Source organism: Geotrypetes seraphini, chromosome 6, assembly GCF_902459505.1.
Source record: "Geotrypetes seraphini chromosome 6, aGeoSer1.1, whole genome shotgun sequence".
NCBI lineage: Eukaryota > Metazoa > Chordata > Amphibia > Gymnophiona > Dermophiidae > Geotrypetes > Geotrypetes seraphini.
In genome coordinates this window covers 5,251,460-5,276,851 of record NC_047089.1, presented here as the reverse complement: position 1 = coordinate 5,276,851, position 25,392 = coordinate 5,251,460, and the positions used below count along the sequence as shown (strand labels likewise).

At 46.6% G+C, this 25,392-nt stretch overlaps 1 protein-coding gene across 3 annotated transcripts; it reads left to right on the top strand.

Annotated features, from left to right (window-relative positions):
• Positions 1-140: 140 nt before the first annotated feature.
• Positions 141-24,091, top strand: LOC117362816 (oocyte zinc finger protein XlCOF6-like). Of its 3 annotated transcripts, none has more exons than XM_033949824.1 (4): positions 141-818; positions 5,222-5,348; positions 6,365-6,478; positions 18,514-24,091. In XM_033949824.1, exons 2-4 carry the CDS (start codon positions 5,315-5,317, stop codon positions 20,577-20,579), a joined length of 2,214 nt encoding a protein of 737 aa, XP_033805715.1. In that variant the 5' UTR covers positions 141-818; positions 5,222-5,314; the 3' UTR covers positions 20,580-24,091. The 3 variants fall into 3 exon arrangements, with proteins under 3 accessions (XP_033805715.1, XP_033805714.1, XP_033805716.1); XM_033949823.1 differs by lacking the exon at positions 141-818 and adding an exon at positions 829-1,117; XM_033949825.1 differs by lacking the exon at positions 141-818 and adding an exon at positions 2,178-2,304.
• The last annotated feature ends 1,301 nt before the right edge of the window (positions 24,092-25,392 follow it).

Here is a 25,392-nt window from a genome sequence, read left to right as displayed (position 1 = left end):
CCCCCCCCCAATCATGCATGCCTTACATGCACTTTGGCTGCTATGGGGTTCCTGTAGTTTGCACATGAAGTCTGGGGAAAACAGAGATGCAGCCAGCCCCCCCCCCCCCCGTATACCAAAAATAATGCCTTGCCTGGGTGATTCCTTTCAAAGCGGTTTGTCTGGGGTACTGGAGGGTTAAGTGACTTGCCTGGTGGTCAGGTGGTTCCTTTCAAAGCGGTTTGTCTGGGGTACTGGAGGGTTAAGTGACTTGCCTGGTGGTCAGGTGGTTCCTTTCAAAGCGGTTTGTCTGGGGTACTGGAGGGTTAAGTGACTTGCCTGGTGGTCAGGTGGTTCCTTTCAAAGCGGTTTGTCTGGGGTACTGGAGGGTTAAGTGACTTGCCTGGTGGTCAGGTGGTTCCTTTCAAAGCGGTTTGTCTGGGGTACTGGAGGGTTAAGTGACTTGCCTGGTGGTCAGGTGGTTCCTTTCAAAGCGGTTTGTCTGGGGTACTGGAGGGTTAAGTAACTTGCCTGGTGGTCAGGTGGTTCCTTTCAAAGCGGTTTGTCTGGGGTACTGAAGGGTTAAGTGACTTGCCTGGTGGTCAGGTGGTTCCTTTCAAAGCGGTTTGTTTGGAGGGTTAAGTGCCTGGCCCAAGGTCACAAGCAGCTCCAGTGGGATTTGAACCCAGTTGCGCTGCTACTCCTAAACTGGGATTCTCTTTATCCTATCCCTTCCTATTTCCTGGTCACATTTCTTGCCTTTTCCCCTTTTTCCTGCAGGATCAGACAACTTTGTTCCCCTGCTCAGTGGTTGATTTAGCTCCTCTTTTACAAAACAGGTCGGTGCGCTATAAACCGCTATCGCGATTTTGTAAAACTAAAAAGGGGGGAGGGAGAAACTCGTGTCTCTGATGTCTTTGCTGTGTTTTAATCTGTACCTTATAGTAAATTTCTGGGTCTGCTTTGTTCTGTTTTGCAAACTGCCCCTCCCCCTCCTCCTCATCATCATTTTGCGCCTGCAAAGAGGAGGAGGAGGCGGTGCTGTCGTGCTTTTGGTGAAAGAGGAAGGGGGAAAAGACCCCCATTTGCAGCCTGATCCCCCAAAGAGAGGAGAATGTCTGCTGGATCCTCTGCTCAGGTAGGAGTTTGCAAACCCTGCTGCTAACCCTGCACCATCACATCAGACTTAAGGGCTTTTTCCTCTGATCCCCCAAAGAGAGGAGAATGCCTGGGGGAGCTTCTGCTCAGGTGGTAGGAGATTGCAGACACCGATGCCCAGTCAGATTGGGCTTTAATAGGACCCAGACAGACCCCCATCTGCAGCCTAAAGAGAGGGAGCTTCTGCTCAGGTGCTGCACAGCCAGGTCGGAGACCAGAGCTGGGCTTTGGGCTCTCTGGACTGAAGATTTGTAAAATATAATAAGCGTCTCATTCTGGATCCTTTCACTCTGATGGACTAGTGGAGATACACTTCACCCTATTTCTTTTTTAATTTTGAAACTTCAAATAATGTTTACAAAGAAACATAAGAAATCATTTTACATTATTATCATTACAACATCAGAAATTCCATCTAGCCCTCATTAAAAGAAGAGGTGCAGTATTTAATAACAGAAATCTATTTTTTCTATATAGTTTAGAGCCGAAACACCCAATTGTAATATCTGAGGTGGTCTGTGAATGAGCTGCTGTCCTGAGGGTGTCTGGACTTCTTGGGGTGCCGGCTGTGTCTGGGTCCGCATTTTGGACCTGTGAAAGTGGGATCCCTGAGTTTACTGGGAGCAACCAGAGGTGCCTCATGTAAGGTTTGGTTAGACTGACGATGGATCTGGATCAGTGGTCTCGAACTTAAACCCTTTGCAGGGCCACATTTTGTTAATGTCTTATTAAAGAAATGAGGTAAAACTCTTGATAGTTTATAAATCTTTCCTTTTGGCTAAGTCTTAATCATAATATTGTCATTTATAGTTAGAGACGTATGATCAAGAAACTGTTGTATTTTACTTTTGTGACTAGGATAAACATAGCCAGGGCCTCAAAATAGTACCTGGCGGGTCACATGTGGCCCCCGGGCTGCGGGTTTGAAACCACTGATCTGGATCATCCAGTACTGATGATTTGGGCTGAGAACCCGGCAGGCATTACGATGTGACTAGTTGTGGACAGCCAGAAGGGGGGGGGAACACTTTGTCCCCCCCTCTTTCCACCAGAGAACACCCCATCAAAACCACTCCCCCCCCCCCCCCCCCCCCCCACCCTCCTGAGGATATCTTACACTTCTCCAAAGACCTCCCTGGGCCAACATCTGTGCATCCTTAGGATCAAGTAAGTACCAGCTTGTGACCCTGCTGGAGATCACTAACATAGAAACATAGATGGAAGATAAAGGTCAAATGGCCCATCCAGTCTGCCCATCCGCAGTAACCATTATCTCTTTCTCTCTCACATGCCTAAACCAGGCCCTCTTGAATTCAGACACAGTCTCTGTCTCCACCACCTCTTCTGGGAGACTGATCCACGCATCTACCAGCCTTTCTGTAAAAAAGTATTTCCTTCAATTACTCCGGAGCCTATCACCTCTTAACTTCATCCTATGCCCTCTCATTGCAGAATTTCCTTTCAAATGAAAGAGACTCGACTCATGCGCATTTACATTACATAGGTATTTAAATGTCTATCCTATCTCCCCTCTCCCTCCCCCCCTTTCCTCCAAAGTGTACAGATTAAGATCTTTAAGCCTGTCCCCATACGCCTTCCTCTGGACCAACTCCATCCTTTTTATATCTTTTTGAAGGTGCGGCCTCCAGAATTGTACACAGTATTAGAGAATGACACGGTGGTTATTACCCGCAGGTAACCCACCAAAACCGTGACCAAAAAAAAAAAGGTCACCACGAGATCGGGGACAAGGCCATTCACCGCCCCATGGAGCGGTGAATGGTTAGCACGCGCGGTGAACGAGCGTTCGATCTGGCAGCTCCCTCTCTCTCACCGGCCATGCATCTCCCTCCCTCCCTCCTTTTCCCTTCCCTTTTCTTGTTGAAACTGGCGATTTCTATAAGGCTATGAGCTGTATTACAGCCGGAGCCTTGAAGCTGTGTCGCGTTGCCTGCTGGAAAAGTCTCCTCTGACGCAACTTCCTGTTTCCGGTTGTATCGGAGGAGACTTTTCTAGCAGGCAACCCGACACGACTTCAAGGCTTCGGCTGTAATACAGCGCATAGCCTTATGCAAATTGCCAGTTTCGCCACAAGAGAAGGTAAGAAGGAGGGAGGGAGAGAAATGCACTGCTGGCCGGCGGGAAGGAGCTGCTGGACCGCGTGAAGGGTGCTGGGGGTGGAGGATGGAGAGGAGAAGACGCAGGGGACGGGGCGGTTAAAGGGACAGTGGCGACGGGGACGGGGCGGTGAAGGGAACAGCAGAGACGGGGACAGGGCGGTAAAGGGGACAGAATTTTTCCCCGTGTCATTCTCTACACAATATTCTAAATGAAGTCTCACCAAAGTCTTCAATACCTCCATTTTCCTACTGGCCATACCTCTTCCTATGCACCGCAGCAACCTTCTAGTTTTTGCCATCCCCTTTTCAACCTTTTTGGCCACCTTAACCCTTTCAGGACCATAAGGATCGTAGGCCAATTTTTGTGGTTTTGACGACATTTTTATGGTAAAAAGGGCTTGCAGATGCCAAAAAATTGATTTTTTTTTGTGAAATATCATTATTTTTTTTTTAAAAAATCACACTTCTGGCTTATGGACAGTGTGGCAAGTGAATCTTCTCGTCCATCTGGCAACGACGCTAATGAATGAATGTCGGAACCAGTTTGTTTACATAAAGGCAGTATCCTATGGAATCCGTACATATCAAATTTAGAACTGTAGACTATCCCAATCAAAATTTATAGGATTTTAAAGTTATGGGACAAATATGTCCCTTGGTCCTGAAAGGGCTACGATCATCACATACAATCACACCCAAGTCCCGCTCTTCCGTCATATACATAAGTTCTTCATGCCCTAATCTCTACCGTTCCCTCGGGTTTTTGTAGTCCAAATATATGACCTTGCATTTCTTAGCATTAAATTTCAGCTCATTCTTCAAGCTTCGCCAGATCTTTCTTCATGTTATTCGCACTATCCTGGGTGTCTACTCTATTGCAGATTTTGGTATCATCCGCATAGCGGCAAATCTTACCCGACAACCCTTCAGCAATATCCTTTATGAAAATGTTAAAAAGAACAGGCCCAAGAGCCCTTTCCTCAGAGCGATCTCCATTGATCACTACCCTCTGTCGCCTTCCATTCGATCAGTTCTGGACCCAGCCCGTCACTTTGGGACCCATCCTGAGGGCACTCAGTTTATTTATTAAATGTCTGTGTGGAACACTGTCAAAAGGCTTTGCTAAAATCTTAATACGCCACATCTAGCGAACACCCTCTAGCCAATTCTCTGAAAAGGATATAAACAAGATGGAGTCGGTCCAGAGGAAGGCAACAAAAATAATAATAATAACAGTTTATATACCGCAGGACCGTGAAGTTCTATGCGGTTTACAATGATTAAGAAAGATGCTACAAATTGAATGGAACATACATAGTTAGAGATTAGTGGCTAACAGTTTACGGGTTCAAATTTAGGGGAGAGATTGTGTCGTAAGGCATGCAGAGACAGACTTAAAGATCGCAATATATATACTTTGGAGGAAAGATGGGTGAGATGATAGAGACGTTTAAATCAATTAATTTGACTTGAGACACGTTTAAATACCTACGTAGCATAAATGCGCATGAGTCGAGTCTCTTTCATTTGAAAGGAAGTTCTGGAATGAGAGAGCATAGGATGAAGTTAAGAGGAGATAGATGAACCTAAGCAAAGAGTGGTAGATGTGTGGAACAGTCTCCCACAAGAGGTGATGGAGACAAAGACGGTGTCTGAATTGAAGAAAGCGTTGGACAGGCCCAAGGGATCTCTTAGGGAGAGGAGGAGATAGTGGATGCTGTGAATGGGCCATTTGGCTTTTATCTGCTGTCATGTTTCTATGTATAAGTGCCTTGGAGTAACGAGCTCAGTGTTTATTGCTGTTCTAGAGAGTGTGAAAACAGAAGAGTAACCCTTGTTCCCTCCCTGAGGCTTTCACGCACACACAGAAAACTCTGCTACGGCTCCACTGAGCCCCAGCGCTTGGAGCTGTCCTGACGGACGTCATACAGAAGGTGCTGAGTGTGGAAAGGTTTGTGTTCCAGGTCCCAGTATCCTTTGAGGACATCACCATATATTTCTCCCAGGAGGAGTGGCAGCGTTTAGACGAAGGACAGAAGGAGCTTTACAAAAATGTGATGAAGGAGAATTACGAGGCCCTCAGCTCACTAGGTAAGGGATCATTTTATTAACAACCCAGAATCTTCAGGAGAAAGGAGAGTTTCTTGGAGAGGAACTGAGTGAACTTTTTACTCCTGAGGGAATTCTACACAGAAAAAAATTGAAAATTCTGCCGGATTCTGTAGGGTTTTATACTGAATTCTCCCAAGATAAGGCCTAAAATCTCTTCCTTTCCCAGGCTCCAGCCTCCCCAGTTCCCTCTTTCACTCCCCCAAGAGCCCTAATCCTGTCTGCCCCCCAAGGTCTTCTCTAGTTGAGCTACTTGGACATAGGTGGTACTGAAAAGGATGTCTTGTAGTATGTGGTATACTAGTAGATGAAGGAGTTGTTTCAGAAGTGCATCAAAAGATCGAAGGACGGTGAAGAGGGTCTTCTTATTTCCTGGCTCTGAATTTATTTAATCATTTATAGCCTAAGTGGTTTACATGTAGGTACTGAAGCCTTTTTCCCTGTCTGTCCTGGTGGGCTCACAATCTATCTAATGTATCTGGGGAAATTGTGGATTAAGTGACTTGCCCAGGGTCATAGGGAGCAGCGTGGGATTGGAACCCACAACCTCAGTGCTGAGGCTGTAGCTGTAATCACTGTTCCACACACTCCCTATGAATTGATGCTTAGCTCGAGAAGGCTGGGAGTCTTACAGGAAGCAAGTGTAGGAATACTTTTCCGCCTGTTCTTGAGAAGGATTGGGGTGAATTTTGGAGTGATTTGGTCAGGCCCTGCCATGGGAATTGGGGGAAAGGGCAGAGCAATGTCAAAGTGTGCCATGGGAACTGGGATAGAGTAAAGTCAGAGCATTGCCAAGGGGATTTGACAGGGGGTGGAGCCAAGAAAGCTTAGTTGTGCCATGGGGGTGGGAGCAGCAAGCCGATGTGGGGGGTATGGCATGAAGAGGATGTAGGAGGGATACAATGATAACTGGGGAGAGGAATGGAAAGAATATGGGTGGGTGTGTTTTCCACAAGTCATAACCCAAGGTTTATCCAGTTTTCTCATCCTTGGACCAGGTTTTCCAATTGCCACCCCAGATATTATAACCCTCATTGAACATGGAAAAGAGCCTTACATCAAGAATGAGCCGGGACTAGAGGAAAGATACCAGGGAGAAAGCAACTGCTTGGGTAAGTCTTTAGATAGGAGAGAGCAATGTCAAACCAGCGGAATGAGGAGTTGGGCATGAAACATCTGCGTTGGGGCCAATTTTTGGAACATCGGCACTTGTAGTCAGGACTCTGTACCAGATAATGACAATTTAAGCACACATAATTTGTTTTAATTAAATCATCTTTTCCTTCTCTGATTGAAGAGTTTGTGTGGACACACTATCATGAAAAATAGCTTCCGTTTCTAACAGCTGGTTGAAAGCAGTCCAAAGACTGTAGGATTTTCAACATTCATTCCTACCAGAACACCTGGCCTTGCAGAACCCAGATAACCCCTAGGCAAATACAGGACCACAAACTAAGCCGCTCTAGTGGCTGCAGCGCAGTAACGGCCCCGAAGCCCATAGAGATTTAAAGGGCTTCAGGGCTGTTGCCGCGCGGCTTTGTAAAACAGGTCCTAAAAGTACTAATATACACAAACGAAACCTAAGATGCCAGAAATAGAAAGAAATTAATTTCTTCCTTATCAGTGCAAACTATGGACAGCAAATGTAAATTCTCAAAACTGATAACGTTTCAATCAATAAACTGAAAATGAAATCATATTCCCTACCTTTGTTATCTGGTGATTTTATTTTTCTAATCATCTTTTTCCAGTCTCTGGTTGCACTTCCTTGTCTGTGCTCTTAACTGTGTTTCCAGGGCCGCCTTATCCATTTGCTGGTTTTCTCTTCTTAAACTAAAACTAAACTAAAACAGTTTTATAGACTGGATCTTCAACCAGAAGGAACATAAGAAATGCCCGCACCGGATCAGACCGTAGGTCCATCTAGTCAGGTGGTCTGCACCTGCGGAAGCTCAGCTAGGTGTTCCCCATCGAGGACCTTGGAACTCGACTTGGTTAACAATAAAGTAGATATAATACTTAAACATCATAAGAATGTAGCTGAAATGACTTAGTGCCTCTTCTTTTTTTTTTTTTTTTTTCCGTTCAGATCTGCTTTATTATAATTTGAATAATACATTATCCATTAATAACAGGAAAAAAAAGAGAAATCCACAGTCAAAGGACATAATTTCATCATACATAAATCCTTTTTTAAGCCCACATAATTAGTGTCTCTTCTATCAAACTGCGCTAGCAGTTTTTAGCGCAGAGAGCTGAATGGCCTGCGCTGCTCCCGATGCTCATAAGAACTCTATGAGCATCGGGAGCAGCGCGGGCCATTCAGTGTGGCTCACTGCGCTACAAACTGCTAGCGCAGTTTGATAGAAGAGGCCTTTAATTTCCAAAATGTTTGGAAAACAAAAAAGTTTTCAGAGCTTTCCGGAATACGACGAAGGGACCTAAACTTCTCAGTGTAAGCGGTAACTCATTCCGGAACTCAGTTAGTTTGAAGACGAAAGAATGACTGAATCTCTTGAAAGATCTGTTTTTACCCCTAAGGGAAGGAAATGTAAGTTTTAATTTTTTAGGGCTTCTAGCACATTCCAGTCTAGAGGGACCAGGGTGATAAAGATGCCAAATACAAACGCACTTGAATTGGATTCTAAGGTCCACTGGAAGCCAATGTAATTTCTCAAGCAATGGGGTTACGCTGTTGTCATCCGACTCGAGTCGGATGACAACAGCGACCTCGGGGGACCCTTGATACAGCAATGTATGCAAAACATGTCGGGTCAGACTCCTAGGTTTTGGCTGTGATATAAGCTAAGTACAAATGCACTATTATCCAGGGACAGCAGGCAGCTATTCTCACTAGTGGGTGATGTCATCCGACAGAGCCCCGATACGGACATCTTGAAAGCATGTCTTGCTTGAAGAAACTTAGAAGTTTCGAGATGCCCGCACCGCGCATGCGCCAGTGCCTTCCCGCCCGATGTACCGGGCGTGTCTCCTCAGTTCTTTTCTTTCCGCGGAGCTGAGAAGTTATCTTCAATCTGTGCTGACTGAATTTCAGTTTTTCTTTGCCTTCTTTACCCGCGTTTTGGTTTATTTCTTCGAATTCACTTTACTTTACTTTATTTAAAAAAAAAAAAAAAAAAAAGTTCAAAATTATTTCTTCCGGCGGTTCGGCCGGCCCGGCCTCGTGGCTGCGGCCTACCTCTTTCGACATTGCAGCGTCGATTTTCCGGCCTATGTCACGGCCAATCACCGGTTTTAAAAAGTGCAGCAAGTGCCAGCGTGCGATTTCATTGACGGACCCGCATCGACGCTGCCTTCAGTGTCTTGGTCCGGACCACGTTCCGAAATCGTGCAGGCCTTGTTCCACGCTCACTGCGCGCTCGTTCAAGCGGCGTTGCTTACTTTGGGAGTCGATGTTCAAGATGGAGACTGCCAAGGATCTGTCTGCTTCTACATCTGCTGAGGTTTCGCCGGTCCGCTCGAAACCTGCATCGACGACTTCCGCATCCAGCATCGTGGAGCCAGCATCATTTACACCGGCTGCGGCTTCCAGTTCCGCTGCGGCGCCTGCCCCTGTCTCTTCGGTTCAGGTACCGCCTTCCACTGTCCCTCCCGTGGTCATCAAGGTGCCCAAAGCTACTAAGCAGAAGCACTTGGCCGCGAAGGAGCGCGAAGACCGTGCAGGAGGACCCCCTTTCGGTGCGGATCCCTCCATATCGGCTTCGCTTCGATCCCTGCTGGAAGCTCAGTTTGTCGAGCTTATGCAAACTATGGGACCCCGGCTTATCGCCAACATTCAGGGTGAAGTCCGAGCACCGGTCCCTGAGGGCGGTCCGCCCCCTCCCCCTCGCCGTTCGATCTCGCTGCTCGACGAGGGGGATCGGCGGAGGGCGGCGGATGCCTCCAGGAGGGCTTCCCTTCCTGATATGCCACCTTTAGAGCCCATTACTCCTCCACGGCAACAGGGCGCTGGGACGGTCCCTGATATTCGGAGTCCTGGGCATACTGCATCGCAGGAAGAGTTCTTCCGCACTCCATACCAGACTTGGGTGGCACTGCGTGAGTCCGCGTCCTTGCCACCTCTGCGATCCACCGCTTCGAGCCCCATCCATTCCTTAGAGGCTTCGGGGGATCGTGCGATGCACAGAAGTTCTCGCTCCCCATCCCGGCACCGGGAGGGGCATCGTTCTCGTCATTCATCTCGACACTCCTCACGTCATTCGGAAGTGTCCCCACAGAAAAAGATGCAACGTTTGGGATACTCATCGTCCGATGTTTCCCAACCGGAGGGACCAGAGTATGAGGAACCATCTACCTCTTATTCTCCATGCCGGTCTCAGCTCTCCCTAGACCCGGAGGCTTCCACTTCGTCTAGTCCGTCTCGGCGGCCGGCCTTGGCGGACCAATTGTCTTTCTCATCTTTTCTCCGACAGATGGCGGATGACTTAGATGTGACTTTGGATACTGGATCTAAATATTCTAAAGAGTATTTGGATACGATGCATTTGCCTCACCCTCCGGCGGAGACTCTTCGGCTTCCTTTGCATAAATTGCTGGACCAGACTTTCATGCGCTGTTTTGAGACACCGTATTCTATCCCTGCGGTTCCCAGTAAGCTGGATGCTCGATACCGCATCGTTCACCACAAGGGGTTTGAGGGAGCTCAACTTTCTCATCAGTCTCTTCTGGTCGAGTCTTCTCTCAAGCGTTCTCACCCTTCCCAGGTCTACGCTTCTGTGCCTCCGGGCAGGGAGGGGAGAACGATGGACAAGTTTGGTAGACGAGTTTACCAAAATTCGATGATGGCGACTCGAGTGCTCAATTACAATTTTTTCTTCTCTTCCTATTTGGATTTCTTCTTGCCGGTCCTCCGCAAGTTCGTCCCTTTCATTGATGCTGAAGCTCGTTTCCAGTTTGAGGAGGTGGTGGCAACCCTGTCCCAGTTGCGGCTGCAGCTGATGCAATCCTCCTACGATGCCTTCGAGCTCTCGGCACGTGCTGCGGCCTGCTCAGTCGCCATGCGTCGCCTGGCCTGGCTTCGCACTATTGATATGGATCCGAACCTCCAAGACAGATTGGCTAATGTGCCTTGTGCGGGAGCGGATCTATTCGATGAGTCTATCGAGACTGTCACTAAAAAGCTTTCGGACCACGAGAAGTCTTTTCAATCCATTCTGCGTCCTAAGCCTAAGCCTCAACAGTCTCGTCCATCTAGACCACCTCAAATCTACCAGAGGCGTTATCAACCAAGACAGGCTCCCCTAGCGAGACAGCCTGCGAAGAGGCAGCCTCCACAGAAGTCTCAGCAGAAGCCTCAGATGCCGGCTGCACCCAAGGCCACTCAGCCCTTTTGACTCTCTTCCAGGGAGCATAACCGACGTTCTGTCTTCCCTTGTTTTTCCCATCGGGGGTCGACTCCACCATTTTTATCATCAATGGGAGTCGATCACCTCGGACCTTTGGGTCCTTACCATCGTAAGAGAGGGATACTCTCTTCATTTCCAACGGGTCCCCCCGGACCACCCTCCAAGAGAGTATCCTTCCAACTCGATGCAGACCGCTCTTCTTCTACAGGAGGCGCAGGCTCTGCTTCGGCTTCGAGCCGTCGAGCCGGTGCCAGTAGATCAGCAAAACCGGGGGTTCTACTCCCGGTATTTCTTGGTTCCGAAGAAGACGGGCGATCTGCGTCCCATTTTGGACCTTCGAGTCCTCAACAAGTTTTTTTGGTCAAGGAGCGGTTCCGCATGCTGACCCTTGCTTCTCTTTACCCCCTACTCGAGCAGAACGATTGGTTATGCTCTCTGGATCTCAAGGAGGCCTACACTCACATCCCGATACATCCGGCCTCCCGCAAGTTTCTCAGATTTCGGGTGGGACATCTACATCTGCAGTATCGAGTGCTTCCATTCGGCCTTTCCTCGTCTCCCAGAGTCTTCACGAAGTGTCTGGTGGTGGTGGCCGCTGCACTCCGGAACATGGGTCTCCAGGTGTTTCCATACCTCGACGACTGGCTCATCAAGACACCTTCGGCTCCAGAGGTCATTGCGGCGACCTTGACTACAATTTCTTTACTGCAGAGTCTGGGCTTCGAGATCAACTTCCCCAAATCACATCTTCAGCCCACCCAGTGTCTCCCCTTTATCGGGGCTGTTCTGGATACCATTCAACTTCGAGCATTCCTTCCTCCTCAACGCATGGATGCTCTCCTTCTACTCTGCCAGTCGGTGTCTTCTCGCCAGTCCATCTCGGCGAGACACATGATGGTCCTCTTGGGCCACATGGCATCTACAGTTCATGTGACGCCTTTTGCCAGACTACATCTCAGGATTCCTCAATGGACCCTGGCATCTCAGTGGACTCAGGTGTCCGACCCGTTGTCCCGTCACATTATCGTCACTCCTGCTCTACGGCAGTCTCTTCTCTGGTGGATGACCTCTTCGAATCTATCCAGAGGTTTGCTGTTTCACTCTCCTCCCCACCAGAAGGTTCTCACGACCGATTCATCGAACTATGCATGGGGGGCCCATTTGGATGGTCTTCGCACTCAGGGGTTCTGGACCAGTGCGGAACGACTCCATCAAATCAATCTTCTGGAGCTCAGAGCCATCTTCAATGCTCTCCAAGCCTTTCAGCATCTGCTTCACGACATGGTGGTCCTTATTCGCACAGACAATCAGGTCGCCATGTATTATGTCAACAAACAAGGGGGCACGGGCTCGGCCCCTCTTTGTCAGGAAGCTCTTCGAGTCTGGGATTGGGCGGTTCGCCACAACACCTTCCTCAGAGCTGTCTACATTCAGGGGAAGGACAACGTCTTGGCAGACAAATTGAGTCGTCTTCTCCAACCTCACGAATGGACGCTCCATTCCAAACCCCTTCATCAGATCTTCGCTCAGTGGGGAACGCCTCAGATAGACCTCTTTGCAGCGCCCCACAACTTCAAACTGCCTCAGTTTTGCTCCAGGATCTACACTCCTCTCCGCCTCGAGGCAGACGCCTTTCTACTGGAGTGGGGGAATCGCTTCCTTTATGCGTTTCCTCCCTTTCCTCTCATTCAGAAGACTCTGGTCAAGTTAAGATCAGACCATGCCACCATGATCCTGATTGCTCCTCGGTGGCCCAGACAACCTTGGTTCTCCCTTCTACTTCAACTCAGCAGCAGGGAGCCAATACTTCTTCCAGTGTTTCCTTCACTGCTTACTCAACATCAAGGTTCACTACTTCATCCCAACCTGCAGTCTCTCCACCTGACAGCTTGGTTCCTTTCAACATAACCCCTCACCAGTTCTCTCAAGCTGTGAGGGAGGTCTTGGAGGCTTCCAGGAAGCCTGCTACTCGACAATGCTATTCCCAAAAATGGACGAGATTCTCGACCTGGTGTATTTCCAATGCTACAGAACCTCAGAAAGCTTCTCTATCGTCTGTATTGGACTATCTTCTACACCTGTCCCAGTCTGGTCTCAAGTCTACCTCTATACGAGTCCACCTGAGTGCTATTGCGGCTTTCCATCAGCCTCTACAGGGGAAACCTTTGTCTGCTCATCCTGTGGTTTCCAAATTTATGAAAGGACTTTTTCATGTCAATCCTCCTATCAAACCTCCTCCTGTGGTTTGGGATCTCAATGTTGTCCTGTCTCATCTTATGAAGCCTCCGTTTGAACCTCTCAAAACGGCTCCTCTTAAGTATCTCACCTGGAAGGTGGTTTTCCTGGTGGCCCTCACGTCAGCTCACCGAGTCAGTGAGCTTCAGGCCCTAGTGGCAGATCCACCCTTCACTGTATTCCATCATGACAAGGTGGTTCTCCGTACTCATCCAAAATTCTTACCTAAAGTGGTCTCTGAATTTCACATCAATCAATCCATCGTGCTTCCAGTGTTTTTTCCAAAGCCTCATTCTCATCCTGGGGAATCTGCTTTGCACACTCTGGACTGTAAACGTGCTCTGGCTTTCTACTTGGATCGCACAAAGCCACACAGAACTGCACCTCAACTTTTCGTCTCCTTTGATCCAAACAAGTTGGGACGACCTGTATCGAAGCGCACCATCTCTAACTGGATGGCGGCTTGTATCTCTTCCTGCTATGCCCAGGCTGGATTATCCCTTCCCTGTAAGGTCACAGCCCACAAGGTCAGAGCAATGGCAGCCTCTGTAGCCTTCCTCAGATCGACACCGATTGAGGAGATTTGTAAGGCTGCCACTTGGTCCTCGGTTCATACATTCACCTCTCATTATTGTCTGGATACTTTCTCCAGACGGGATGGACAGTTTGGCCAAACTGTATTACAAAATTTGTTCTCTTAAGTTGCCAACTCTCCCACCATCCCATTGGGGTTAGCTTGGAGGTCACCCACTAGTGAGAATACCTGCCTGCTTGTCCTGGGATAAAGCAATGTTACTTACCGTAACAGTTGTTATCCAGGGACAGCAGGCAGCTATTCTCACGTCCCACCCACCTCCCCTGGGTTGGCTTCTCAGGCTGGCTACCTGAACTGAGGAGACACGCCCGGTACATCGGGCGGGAAGGCACTGGCGCATGCGCGGTGCGGGCATCTCGAAACTTCTAAGTTTCTTCAAGCAAGACATGCTTTCAAGATGTCCGTATCGGGGCTCTGTCGGATGACATCACCCACTAGTGAGAATAGCTGCCTGCTGTCCCTGGATAACAACTGTTACGGTAAGTAACATTGCTTTTAAGCACTTTATATTTATATATATTTATTAGAGGAAATGCTATTATGCAACAAAATTTTTTTTAGATAATTTCACCACATAAAAAGCAGAACAAAGAAAAGTTTACTCTCAAGAAGGTGACAGCCAATGATGAGGCGCCACGTAAGGCTTCCCGCAATTTGCAAAGCGGCTTTGCAGTGGAGTGGTGGGACTGAGGCTTCCCTTTGAGATTTATTACATATGTTAACAATATAGAGTCCAGATGATAAACGCCTATATGAGATAGTCCTGGACTTTAAAGAACATTCTAACTTATGCCACAGTTTATTTGGGCTACATCCATCTTTGGCATTAACTTTTAACATTCAGCTTTCTTCAATTTTTCTGCTTTCTTCTGAAAATCTATCACTTTTCCATGTCTTTCCTTCCCTTCCAATCTATGCATGTGTACCATCTTCTCCCTCTTTCTTCTCTCCTATTCCCATCTATCCATAAGAAGCATTTCTTCTATCTCTCTTCCCTGCCATACCTGTTGCTGTGCACCATCTCTTCCCTCTCTCTGCCATGGTCTGACATCTCTGTCTTCCCCCTCCCATGGTCTGGCATCTCTCTCTTCTCCTATGGTCTGGCATCGCTCTCTCCTTCCCTCCCTCTTCCCTTAGTCTGGCATTGCTCTCTCTCCTCTTCCCTCCTTCCCGAGGTCTGGCATCTCTCTCCTCTCCTTCCCACAGTCTGGCATCTCTCTCCTCTCCTTCCCACAGTCTGGCATATCTCTCTCCCCTCCTTTCCTGGTCTGACAACTCTCTCTCTCTTTCTCTTTCCTTCCATCACCCTTCTCCAGAATCTGACATCTCTCCCTTCTTTGAGTGATCTCTCCTCCCTCCCTGTGTAACATTTCTCCTCCTGCCTCCACCACTATTATTTCCAACAATTCTCCCTCTTTATTCCTTTCCCCATGTATACCATCTTGCTTTCCCTCCCCCTCCATGCACCTATGTCCCAACAATTCTTTTTATCTTCCCTCCCCCACTAGCAGCATCTCTCTTTCCATCCCTTCCTAACCCCGTCCCAGCCCATGCTACATCTGTCCTCCCTGTCTTCCCCTCTACCCCCAGCCCTTGATGTGTAGCATATGTTCTTCTTCCCCCCCTTCCCCAGCGAGACCCTACGGCATGATTTCACTCTTCCGCTCCCGCCTCCCCCACCTACCTCCTCCCTGTTTGCTGTTATTTTAAATCTTCAGAAAAAACAAACAAAAAAACTCTGTGGAGTGACGATGTTCCTAAATGGACTTTATTTGAAAGTATCAAAGTTCCAAAGGTACACTAAAATCATCCACATAAAATAATTCCATCCACATCAAAGTAAATCATCCGCTTAAGAGCCTTAAAGGACCTAGTCCGCCAGGGATACAGGACCCAACATGGTCCGCGTTTCGACAAAAAGTCTTCTTCAGGGGTCCTATAAATAATGAGGCAGCTGCTGCGTAACGCCAATGAGATGAGCCCTGCTGCCGTCAGCCTGCCCCGAAAACCCACCTAGGAGGGAACCGGAAGTCACTGCTGAGTGAAGACTTCCGGGGCAGAGGAGGGAGTTGGGAGCTGAAGAAAGAGGGCATAACGCAGGATCCCGTGGGGTGGGGTGGGAGAGGGAGAGAAGGAAAGAAGAACATATGCTACACACTGAAGATTTAAAATTTCAGGGGCCAGAAAAGGAGGTAGGTGGGGAAGTAGTCACTGCCAATTTGGGGGGAAACCAGGGCCCTTGTGCCCCTCCCCCCCCCCTTCCGATGCCTGTGCCTGAAATTACACTCACGGCTGGATTAAGACATAGGTAAAAAAGGTTTTTTTGTTTAAAAAATGTATAGCCCACTGCATCTAACAATTCTTCGTGGGTCACAGTAAAACAGACACAATAAAAGTAACCCAGACAAACTCAATAAACTTGTACTGTTTCATTTAAGAAAACATTCGCTCAAAAAGCGTGGGGGGGCCTGATCGAAAGGGACGTCTAACTCCGTTTACGTCCATCTCACAAGTCGTCCAAAGTAAAAAAACAGCTTAAGACACATTTTCGAAAGATACATCCAACTTTATTTTCATTTCGAAGATCGTCTAATTATACGTCCTGCTGATCTGATCGTCCAAGCCACTAAATCGTCCATCTTTATACCACATTTCTGTCCATGTCCAAAACACCTAGAACAAGCCCTGTTGGACGTGGGAGGGGTCTGCAAAGTGATGGACTGCACACCCAGACATGTCAACTAAATAGTGGGGTACCTTACAGGGCACTGCTGTGAACTTCACAAAAAGGGCGCCATGGCTTCTCCTCCCTACAGCTCCCTTATAGGTTACGGTGAGCCCCCCAAACCACCTCCAGAATCCCCTAGACCCACTTATCTACCACCTCAATAGCCCTTATGACTGCAGGAGCCACTTATATGCCAGTACAAAAGGGTTTTGGGGGTGTATAGGATAGTGCATATATGTTTAAGTATCAATGCAGTGATTACAGGGGCTTATGGGCATGGGGCATCCTCTCCATGAGTCCGTAACTCATCCCCAAGACGACTTAAGCTGCCTCTGGGCTGGACGACTAGGCTTTCCTATGCCAGGCTGCCAGGTGATGATGGTCTGGAGACTGAATTTTAAAGTTATGATTAAAATTTTTATGGGGGTGGGGGGGTTGGTGATCACTGGGGTAGTGTGTAGGGGTCTATTTTATGTGTTTGCAGTGCTTATCTGGTGACTTTAGGTGGTTTTTTGTGACTTAGGCCATGTTTTACATGGTCTAAGTCACAACGTCCAAGTTCCATCTAGGCTCTGTTGTAAAATTTTCAGTTATACATACTGTACGACTAAGTCTAATCCGGCCCACGTCCCGCCCTCGACACACCTCCCAAAACACCCCGTTTAGCTTTGGTCGTTCAGCGGCACTATGAAGGCCTAGGTCATTTAGAAATACATCCAAAACCCATTTTTATTATCGGCACTTGGACGTTTTTGAGAAATGTTCGTCCAAGTGCCGATTTAGGCCGGTTTTTGGATGTTTTTCTCTTTCGATTATGAGCCCCATAGGTTTTACCATTTTCCTAAGCTGCAAAACACTCGATGCCTTTTTTTTTAATCTCGATGGGTTGTGCATTCCATAACACCGGTCCCTGACAAGAACCTGAAAGCCTAACCATATTCGAGGCAGGAACTTCAAAGAGCATCTGATTCACAGATCGTAATGACCGCAGCGGGTGATGGGAATGCAAAAGAGAAGTCAACACCACTAGACTCTTATCGTTTAAATATCAAACATAGAATTTTAAAATCAATATGTGATCCAATTGATAACCAATGCAAATTCCGCAAAATAGGGGTAATATGATCAAATTTAGAGGCCCGAACAAGCACACACTTTGGCAAGCCGAGGTACAAAGAACTGCAATAATCAAACACAGGGGTCAGCATAGTGGCAATAACGGTCTGTAAATTATCTGCAGTCCCTTAATCTATGCGATAAGCCTACCCCATAACATAAGATGATGTATCCGCATTCAGTTCCCTCAGTAAAGGGAGATAGGTTCAAAACAAATGCAAGGAAGATTTTTTTCACCCAAAGGGTCGTGGACACTTGGAATGCGCTACCGGAGGAAGTGATCAGGCAGAGTACGGTACAGGGATTCAAACAGGGATTGGACGGATTCCTGAGGGATAAAGGGATCGTGGGATACTGAGAGAGGTGCTGGGATGTAACACAAGTATAGGAAGTTAATCAGGTAATAAGTATAGAAACCCAATCAGGTCGTGCATGTGCAAGACCGGAGGGTTAGGACTTCGATGGGAAGATAGGACTTCAATGAGAAACCAAGGTGGCAAGGGGGCCCCTTCTGGTGATTCAGACAGGTCGTGACCTGTTTGGGCTGCCGCGGGAGCGGACTGCTGGGCAGGATGGACCTATGGTCTGACCCGGCGGAGGCACTGCTTATGTTCTTATGTTCTTAAAAAGCTTTCTCTGTCATTAGTATACACCAGTGTATCGTAAACTTTTTGCCTCCTGAGATTTGAGGTGTGCCGTGAGACACTGGGGAGGAGGAGAGGTGCCGGCTGACTGTCACGGCGAGAGGCAGTCCTGTAGGCAATCAGCCAACACCAGCCTCTCCTTATCTCCTGCGTCTTCCTTGCTGACACCCCCCACTGGCGGTTCAGGGCCTATCATGAATGTGTCAATGTCGGCGCATTTCCAGATGCCTCGAGCCGCGGCCACTACGTTTCTGTGCTGCGGCTCGACAAAGTTTACGCGACACTGGTATACACTATACAGGAACAGAAGAGCTTCAGCCCACTTCCTGGTTGTAATCTCCAAGTGGGAAATCCTCTCCGGCGCTGATTGAAGGTCCTCTATTCCTCTTTACCTTGAAACAAGTTACGCAGGATCCCATTTCTTGTCAGGCTAATAATGCTTTTCCTTTATTTTATAATGTAGGAAGTGATCCTGAGAGACGTTGCTGGTATTTCACCGAGAATCTGGAAGCAGACAGGATTCTGTCAGGAGAGCAGGAGGCTACTCTGTGTTCAGGCCAGTACAGAATTTGCATCTTTGAAAAGACACAACGTTTTTCAACAGGAGAGTCGTCGAGAAACTGTGGTATGTTTGATCCAAATGCCGGCAATATCATGCGCGCAAGAGCTCGGCTGAAAAACCAGACAAGAGAAGAGAAAGGGGTATGTAATTCACATGCAGTACCACTCAAGCTTCCTATAACTGTGAAGTCACACATGCAGCGTCCCACTGAAGAGAATTCAATTGCAGCTACAGACTGTGTGGAAACGTTCAGTCAGAAGGAAGAGCTTCTAAACCAAGAGAAACCGTATGTAAGCGAGAAGCCTTTATCATGTACTAATCGTATCAATGGCATACCTAGGAAGAATGATCTAGAACTATATCAGAAACTCCATAGCAGTGACAGGCCCTTTCCCTGTCCTGAATGTGATAAAAGCTTCAAGCGGAAGTTACACCTTAGAAGACACCAGAAAATCCACAGCGGTGAGAGACCTTTTTCATGTGCTGAATGTAACAAGAGCTTCAGTGACAAACTGTACCTTACCACCCACCAGAAAGTGCACACTGATGAGAGGCCATTCGCATGCACTGAGTGTGACAAAACGTACAGATATAAAGCAAGTCTCATACTACATCAGACAGTCCACACTGGTAAGAGACCATTCGCGTGTACTGAGTGTGATGAAAGCTTCTTTAGAAAGAAAACCCTCATGTGTCACTGCCAACAGAGCCATAACGGTGGGGGTCAGTTTTCATGTACTAAGTTAAATAAAGTGGTCCGTGGAAAAAGGCGCAGAAAACCCCAGAACGTGAACATAAACAGCAGCGATAGGCCATTTTCGTGTACTGAGTGTAATAAAAATTTTAGGCGTAAGATACATCTCGCACGACACCAGAAAATCCACACCGGTGAGCGTCCGTTTTCATGTACTGAGTGTAACAAAAGGTTCAGCGATAAGTCATACCTCATGGCACACCAGAAAGTCCACACTGGTGAGAGACCGTTTTCATGTACGGAATGTGATAAAACATTCAGATATAAAGAGAGCCTCCTGACGCATCAGAAACGGCACACTGGTGAGAGTCCATTTTCATGCAGTGAGTGTGACAAAAGCTTCAGTCAAAAAAGAAAGCTTATAAGCCACCGGAATATCCATACAGGTAAAAAGCCACTTTCATGCAGTGAGTGTAGTAAGGTTTTCAGCGAACCATCAAAACTCAGAGAGCACAAGAAGATACACACCGACGAAAGACCTTTCACATGTAGCGAGTGTCAAAAAAAATTCAGACGTAAGATACACCTAAAAAGACATCTGAAAATCCACACTGGGGAAAGGCCGTTTTCATGTGCTGTGTGCAATAAAAGCTTTAGTGAGAAATCGTATCTCACCACGCACCAAAAAGTCCACACCGATGAGAAACCATTTTCATGTTCTGAGTGTGAGAAAAGCTTCAGATATAAAGAGAGTCTCATAATCCATGAGAAAAGCCATACCGGTGAGAAGCCATTTTGTTGTACGGAGTGTGGTAAAAGCTTCGGTCAGAAGAAAAATCTCAAACATCACCAGAAAGTCCATACGAATGAGAGACCGTTTCTGTGTACTGAATGTGGTAAAAGCTTCAGTGACAAATCAAAGCTCACAAAACATCAGAAAATCCATACTGGTGAGAGACCGTTTTCTTGTGTAGAGTGTGATAAAAGCTTCATCACTAAGTCGGATTTTACAAGGCACCAGAAAATCCATACTGGCGAAAGACCATTTTCTTGTGTAGAGTGTGATAAAAGCTTCATCACTAAGTCGGATTTTACAAGGCACCAGAAAATACATACTGGCGAAAGACAGTTTTCATGTACCAAGTGCGATAGAAGCTTTAGTCAGAAAAAATACCTGACAGATCACCGGAAACTACACAGCAGGGAGAGAACTGAAGCATTCCCATTCCCAGCAAAGGGAAGCTCAACGCAAAAAAACTGGACGTGGTGGTAAAGGTGAGCAGCGCTAGTAACGGAAGTGGCAGTATGAAGAATCTGTGAGGGCTGATTCATAACTCGTGTCAACTATTCTTTTTCTCTTGGAAAATGTGCCAACACTGGAAATCTAACGTATGCGTTTGAAAACGTGTGTTTTGTAGTTCTTAATATTGCCGAGAGATGAGTGCAGCGGTCTCTGGTAGGGTAAAAGCCAAAAACGTGACATTTGGAAATCATCGTTTTATTAACAAGTAATAAATGTTAGCTGTTTCAGTAAACCAAGTATACAATCAGCTTGAGAGTGAGTATGTTTAACTGTTAACATCCTTCAAAGCGTTGTTTGTGGCGTTGTGCAACAGTTCTGGATGTTTCTCCCGTACTGCAGAAATGACTTGTAATACTGTGCATTCACCACCGTGTGTCCCTCACGAGCTGGACGACACACAAGACAACCTGGGAGACCTTAACGCTTAAACAGTTTGTCCTTGTACTTTGCTGGTCATGTATGCCATAATAAAACGATGATTTTGAATGTCATGTGTTGTGCTCCTCCCCTCCCAGAGACCGCTGCACTCATCTCTCATCTGGCGGCAACATTAAGAAGTGCATGTCGCAAATTTTCAAACAATTATAATGAGATTTCCAGTGTTGGCGCATTTTCGAGAGAAAGAAATAGTTGCCATGGTTTATGAATCAACCTTTGTATTCTGTACTGCGTGTGGAGAAAGAAAACATCGTAGTGCTAACCAATGAAATTGGAGACCAAGATAATACAGCAGGAAAATACAGAAATTGTTCCAATTACATCGGGCACCATTGGCCTAATATAAAAGAATCTCTTGATATGTTGTCTATGTATATTACGTCTTATGAGAAAAATTAAGTAGATATGAGAGATTCAGATAATCTTCAACAGGCCCTTGGTTATGAGCGAGCTCTATTCCGTTCATGGTTTGTGGAGATGTTACCCCAAGAGAAAGGACAACCTTCAGATGGAGACAATGTGCTGTTCATTTGGAGCCTGATTCTAGAAAAGACGTTTACGGTTAGGTGCCTAGATCTGCGCGTTTTGCCAATCTAAGTGTGTAACTGATTTTCTCTGTAGGCACAATGTAGGCATCTAAACGGAGACGTCTACCCAAAAAGTAGGCATGGTTAGGAGCAGAGTTTTGGCATGGAATGCTGGTAGGTGCCTACCTTAAGCAACAGGATTTTAGGCCAAGAAAACCTTGGTATGATATACCAGCACCTAAGTTATGCAAGTCTTTAAACGGCGCGTAACTTGAATTTTACACAGGTGCCATTTTCCACGGCATCTACCAAATTAGGAGTCCTTTATAGAATCGGGCCCTTGATGCCAAAACCCCTCTATTTAAATCTGGAAGGTACAAAGTCAAAGCTCAGCAAAAAAAAACCAAAAAACAACCCATCAAAGGGAAAAAAAACTGCAAACGTAGTGGAGTAAATTTTAAGATCTTTGATTAGAGAAACTGTAAAACAGAAATAGGTAAGTGATGATGCAGAAAGGGGAGCAGAGATAGAAATAGGAGATCTGGAAAGGAGCCCCAGAACAATCTGAGCTACTGGATAATATAAGGTGTGACACCAGTGAATGATGAGGGTCCAGCACAGAAGCAGAGGCGCAGTGTTAGACTGGCCAAGAAAAGATGTCGAGCAACAAGTCAAATAGGTCAGGAATAGAAGAGCTGATGCTTGAGCTCCTGGACAGTGTGGGCAACATCAGTGAGACCGTAACCCACATATAGCGACCATCCAGCAATATCGTAGAAATACGTTGCAGCAAGAATCATGACTGAGAGAAACACGCCAGAGGAAGGGGTGCTTTGGCCATCCCAGAGTGAGACCAGTCTTAGTTAGGTGCCATCAATTCATGTTCGAGTCCTAGTGACTTGACGAATTACAGCTCTAAAAAGACATCCGTTTTGTGCTAGTCTGGAAAGGTCCTCCAGCGGCATCCCTATGGTTATTTTCAACATGTCCAGCCATCTGATTGCAGGTGCCCTCTTTGCCTGGTTCCTTCGATCTTCCCAAACATGATGTCCTTCTCTTCTGATGGTTTGACCAAAATAAGACAGTTATAACTTCATCATTTGGGCTACGAGTGATGCAGGAAATAATCTGATGTATGAAACTCCATCGGATCTTTGGTGCTGAGGTGATGCCTCAGTCTCTGTGTCCATTGAAGCTTATCCCATTATCTCTGAGGAAGTCTCCTTCAAGGAGTTTGAGGCAATTAGCTCACCTTGAAACCTTAGGATGGGGACCGTCAAACTATTTGACTTCTTGAAGAAGACTGCAACTAAGTTCATGGATCTGTATGAATGTGGAGTGCACTTATTGGACTGTGGGGCTAAATCATTATTATAGGATGTAGACTCTGCTCTCAAGAATCACTTGATGATAAACTGGAGAATTTGGAAAACTTAATTCAGTTGAGGAACACATATATTCGTAAATGTTTCTTGATCTTCAGTTGTATTAACCATTGAATAAAAATGACTTTAATGTATATGTGTAAATTTCCCCGCAGCTTTCCTACTCACCTGCAAGGTTGTTATCTACCCTTGGTTTATATGGATAAGACACTTCCGCAGTAACCATTATCTCTTCCTTGTGGGATCTCTTAGAGAGAGGAAGAGATAATGGTTTCTGCGGATGGGCAGACTGGATGGGCCATTTGGCTTTTATCTGCCATCATGTTTCTCTGTTTCTCTAACCATAAAGCTCTATGACCTCACAATGCAGGTGTAAAGAGCCTTAGCCAATAGGGAGAGGAGGAGATAGTGGATGCTTTATCTGCCATCATGTTTCTATCTAATCTCCTACTCTTAGGAGGTGATTTTAGACGATTTACCTAACCCTTCTGGAAATCTAAGTTGCATATGTAAGTTGGCATACATGTATTCCAGAAAAACGACTGTTGACCTGTGTACCTGTGCAAAATACACAGATGTCAAGAGGGCACAGTTTGGGTGCATCGTAGAAATAGAAACGTAATCCCTATATTGCAATTGGAATATATGTAAATATTGACTTAAACGTTTTTGGGGGTATAAATCTCTGAGTTATACAGAACTATCAGCTAACTCTCTATCTGGTCCTGGGTCATAAAGGGGTGATTGAAAAGGACAGAACCACCAGAAACAAAAATCCACTGTTCTTCTCCTTAATTGAATCACTTTGGATGTTCAAGACATATAAATCCCATCACAAAGCCCTACGTGGCGATTTTCATTTGAATGTTTTTTGTAAAACAATGACTCTCCCTGTACTACTGAGAAATGTTGTGGGCTAAATCCCAAATGCACCCCTCCCCCTCAATTGTATGACTTGTCAAAGCCATGTCTTTTTCCTTAGAACCTTCTGCAAAATAATTCTAATTCAATCTACACTCAGATCATATAAAAGTGTTGTCATATGTACTTTTCCATGGGAGGGGGGTAAATTTATGTAGCATTTTGCATGCATGTCCTAGTTTGTATGTATAAAAATAAAGATCTCTCTTTATTTCCTGACTTATGTAAAGTGATTCAGGCAAAATGGAGTAAGTTTGTGATATGTTACGTTCAACAGTGAAGGTTTTAAAAGAAAAAAGTTCTTAAATCTGATATTTGCAATAGATGTAAAGGTGAGAGTGAGTAATATAGAATACTGTACTGGTGGATTAAGAGTGAGGTTGGAATTAGAGAATGACACGGGGAGAAATTCTGTCCCCGTCCCCGGACCACCATCCTCTGCACCGCCCCGTCCCCGCTGGTCCTTTCACCGCCCCGTCTCTGTCTCTGCTGTCTCCTTCACCGCCCCGTCACCGTCCCCGCTGTCTCTTTCACCGCCCCGTCACCGTCCCCGTCTTCATCGTCTTCTCCTCTCCATCCCCCCATCCCCAGCACCCTTCACGCAGTCCAGCAGCTCCCTCCTGCCGGCCAGCCGTGCATTTCCCTCCCTCCCTCCTTTTCTCTTACCTTTTCTTCTTAAAACTGGCGATTTCTATAAAGCTACGAGCTGTATTACAGCCAGAGCCTTGAAGTCACGTCGGGTTGCCTGCTAGAAAAGTCTCCTCCGATGCAACCGAAACAGGAAGTTGCGTCAGAGGAGACTTTTTCCAGCAGGCAACGCGATGCGACTTCAAGGCTCCGGCTGTAATACAGCTCGTAGCCTTATAGAAATCGCCAGTTTCAAGAAGAAAAGGTAAGGGAAAAGGAGGGAGGGAGATGCATGGACGGCCGGCGGGAGAGAGTGGGCTGCCGGATCGAACGCTCGTTCACCGCGCGTTCACTACTTGTTCATCGCCCCGTGCTACCATTCACCGCTCCACGGGGCGGTGAATGGCCTTGTCCCCGAACTCACGGTGATCTTTTTTTTTGGTCACCGTTTTGGCGGGTAACAACCACCGTGTCATTCTCTAGTTGGAATTTCTGGCTGCAGAAGAGAACTGTTGTTTTTAGTGGAGCTTCCCTGCTGCTGATTTAAGGAGCGAGGCATCCAGATTCCTCAACACCTGGTGACTTGGCTACCGTTAACCAGGAGCGTCACAAGCACAAATGTCCCCTGTGCGACATGGTGCGCTCCTGCCCTGCCCACTTGGTGACATCAGCACAAGGGAAGCCAATGGACGATCAGTTGGCCATTTTTCTTTCGTCAATCAGTCCATATATAAATCTCCACTTTCACATTGTTCTAAACTTTGTTGTATATTATTCTAGTTGACTTTTCCCTCATTAATCTTCTCTTTAAATTCAAGAATAAAGTTTTAAAGAAGGAGCTTGTTTCTATCTGTGTAATCATTTATCTGGAGAAAAGACCTCAAT

What these genes read in the sequence shown, in the direction of transcription:
- LOC117362816 (XM_033949823.1), top strand. Translation starts at nt 1,094, where the DNA reads ATGTCTGCTGGATCCTCTGCTCAG. An exon ending in CTGCTGGATCCTCTGCTCAG is followed by an intron (nt 1,118 to 5,221) that starts GTAGGAGTTTGC and finishes TTTGTGTTCCAG; the next exon opens with GTCCCAGTATCCTTTGAGGA. An exon ending in CGAGGCCCTCAGCTCACTAG is followed by an intron (nt 5,349 to 6,364) that starts GTAAGGGATCAT and finishes TCCTTGGACCAG; the next exon opens with GTTTTCCAATTGCCACCCCA.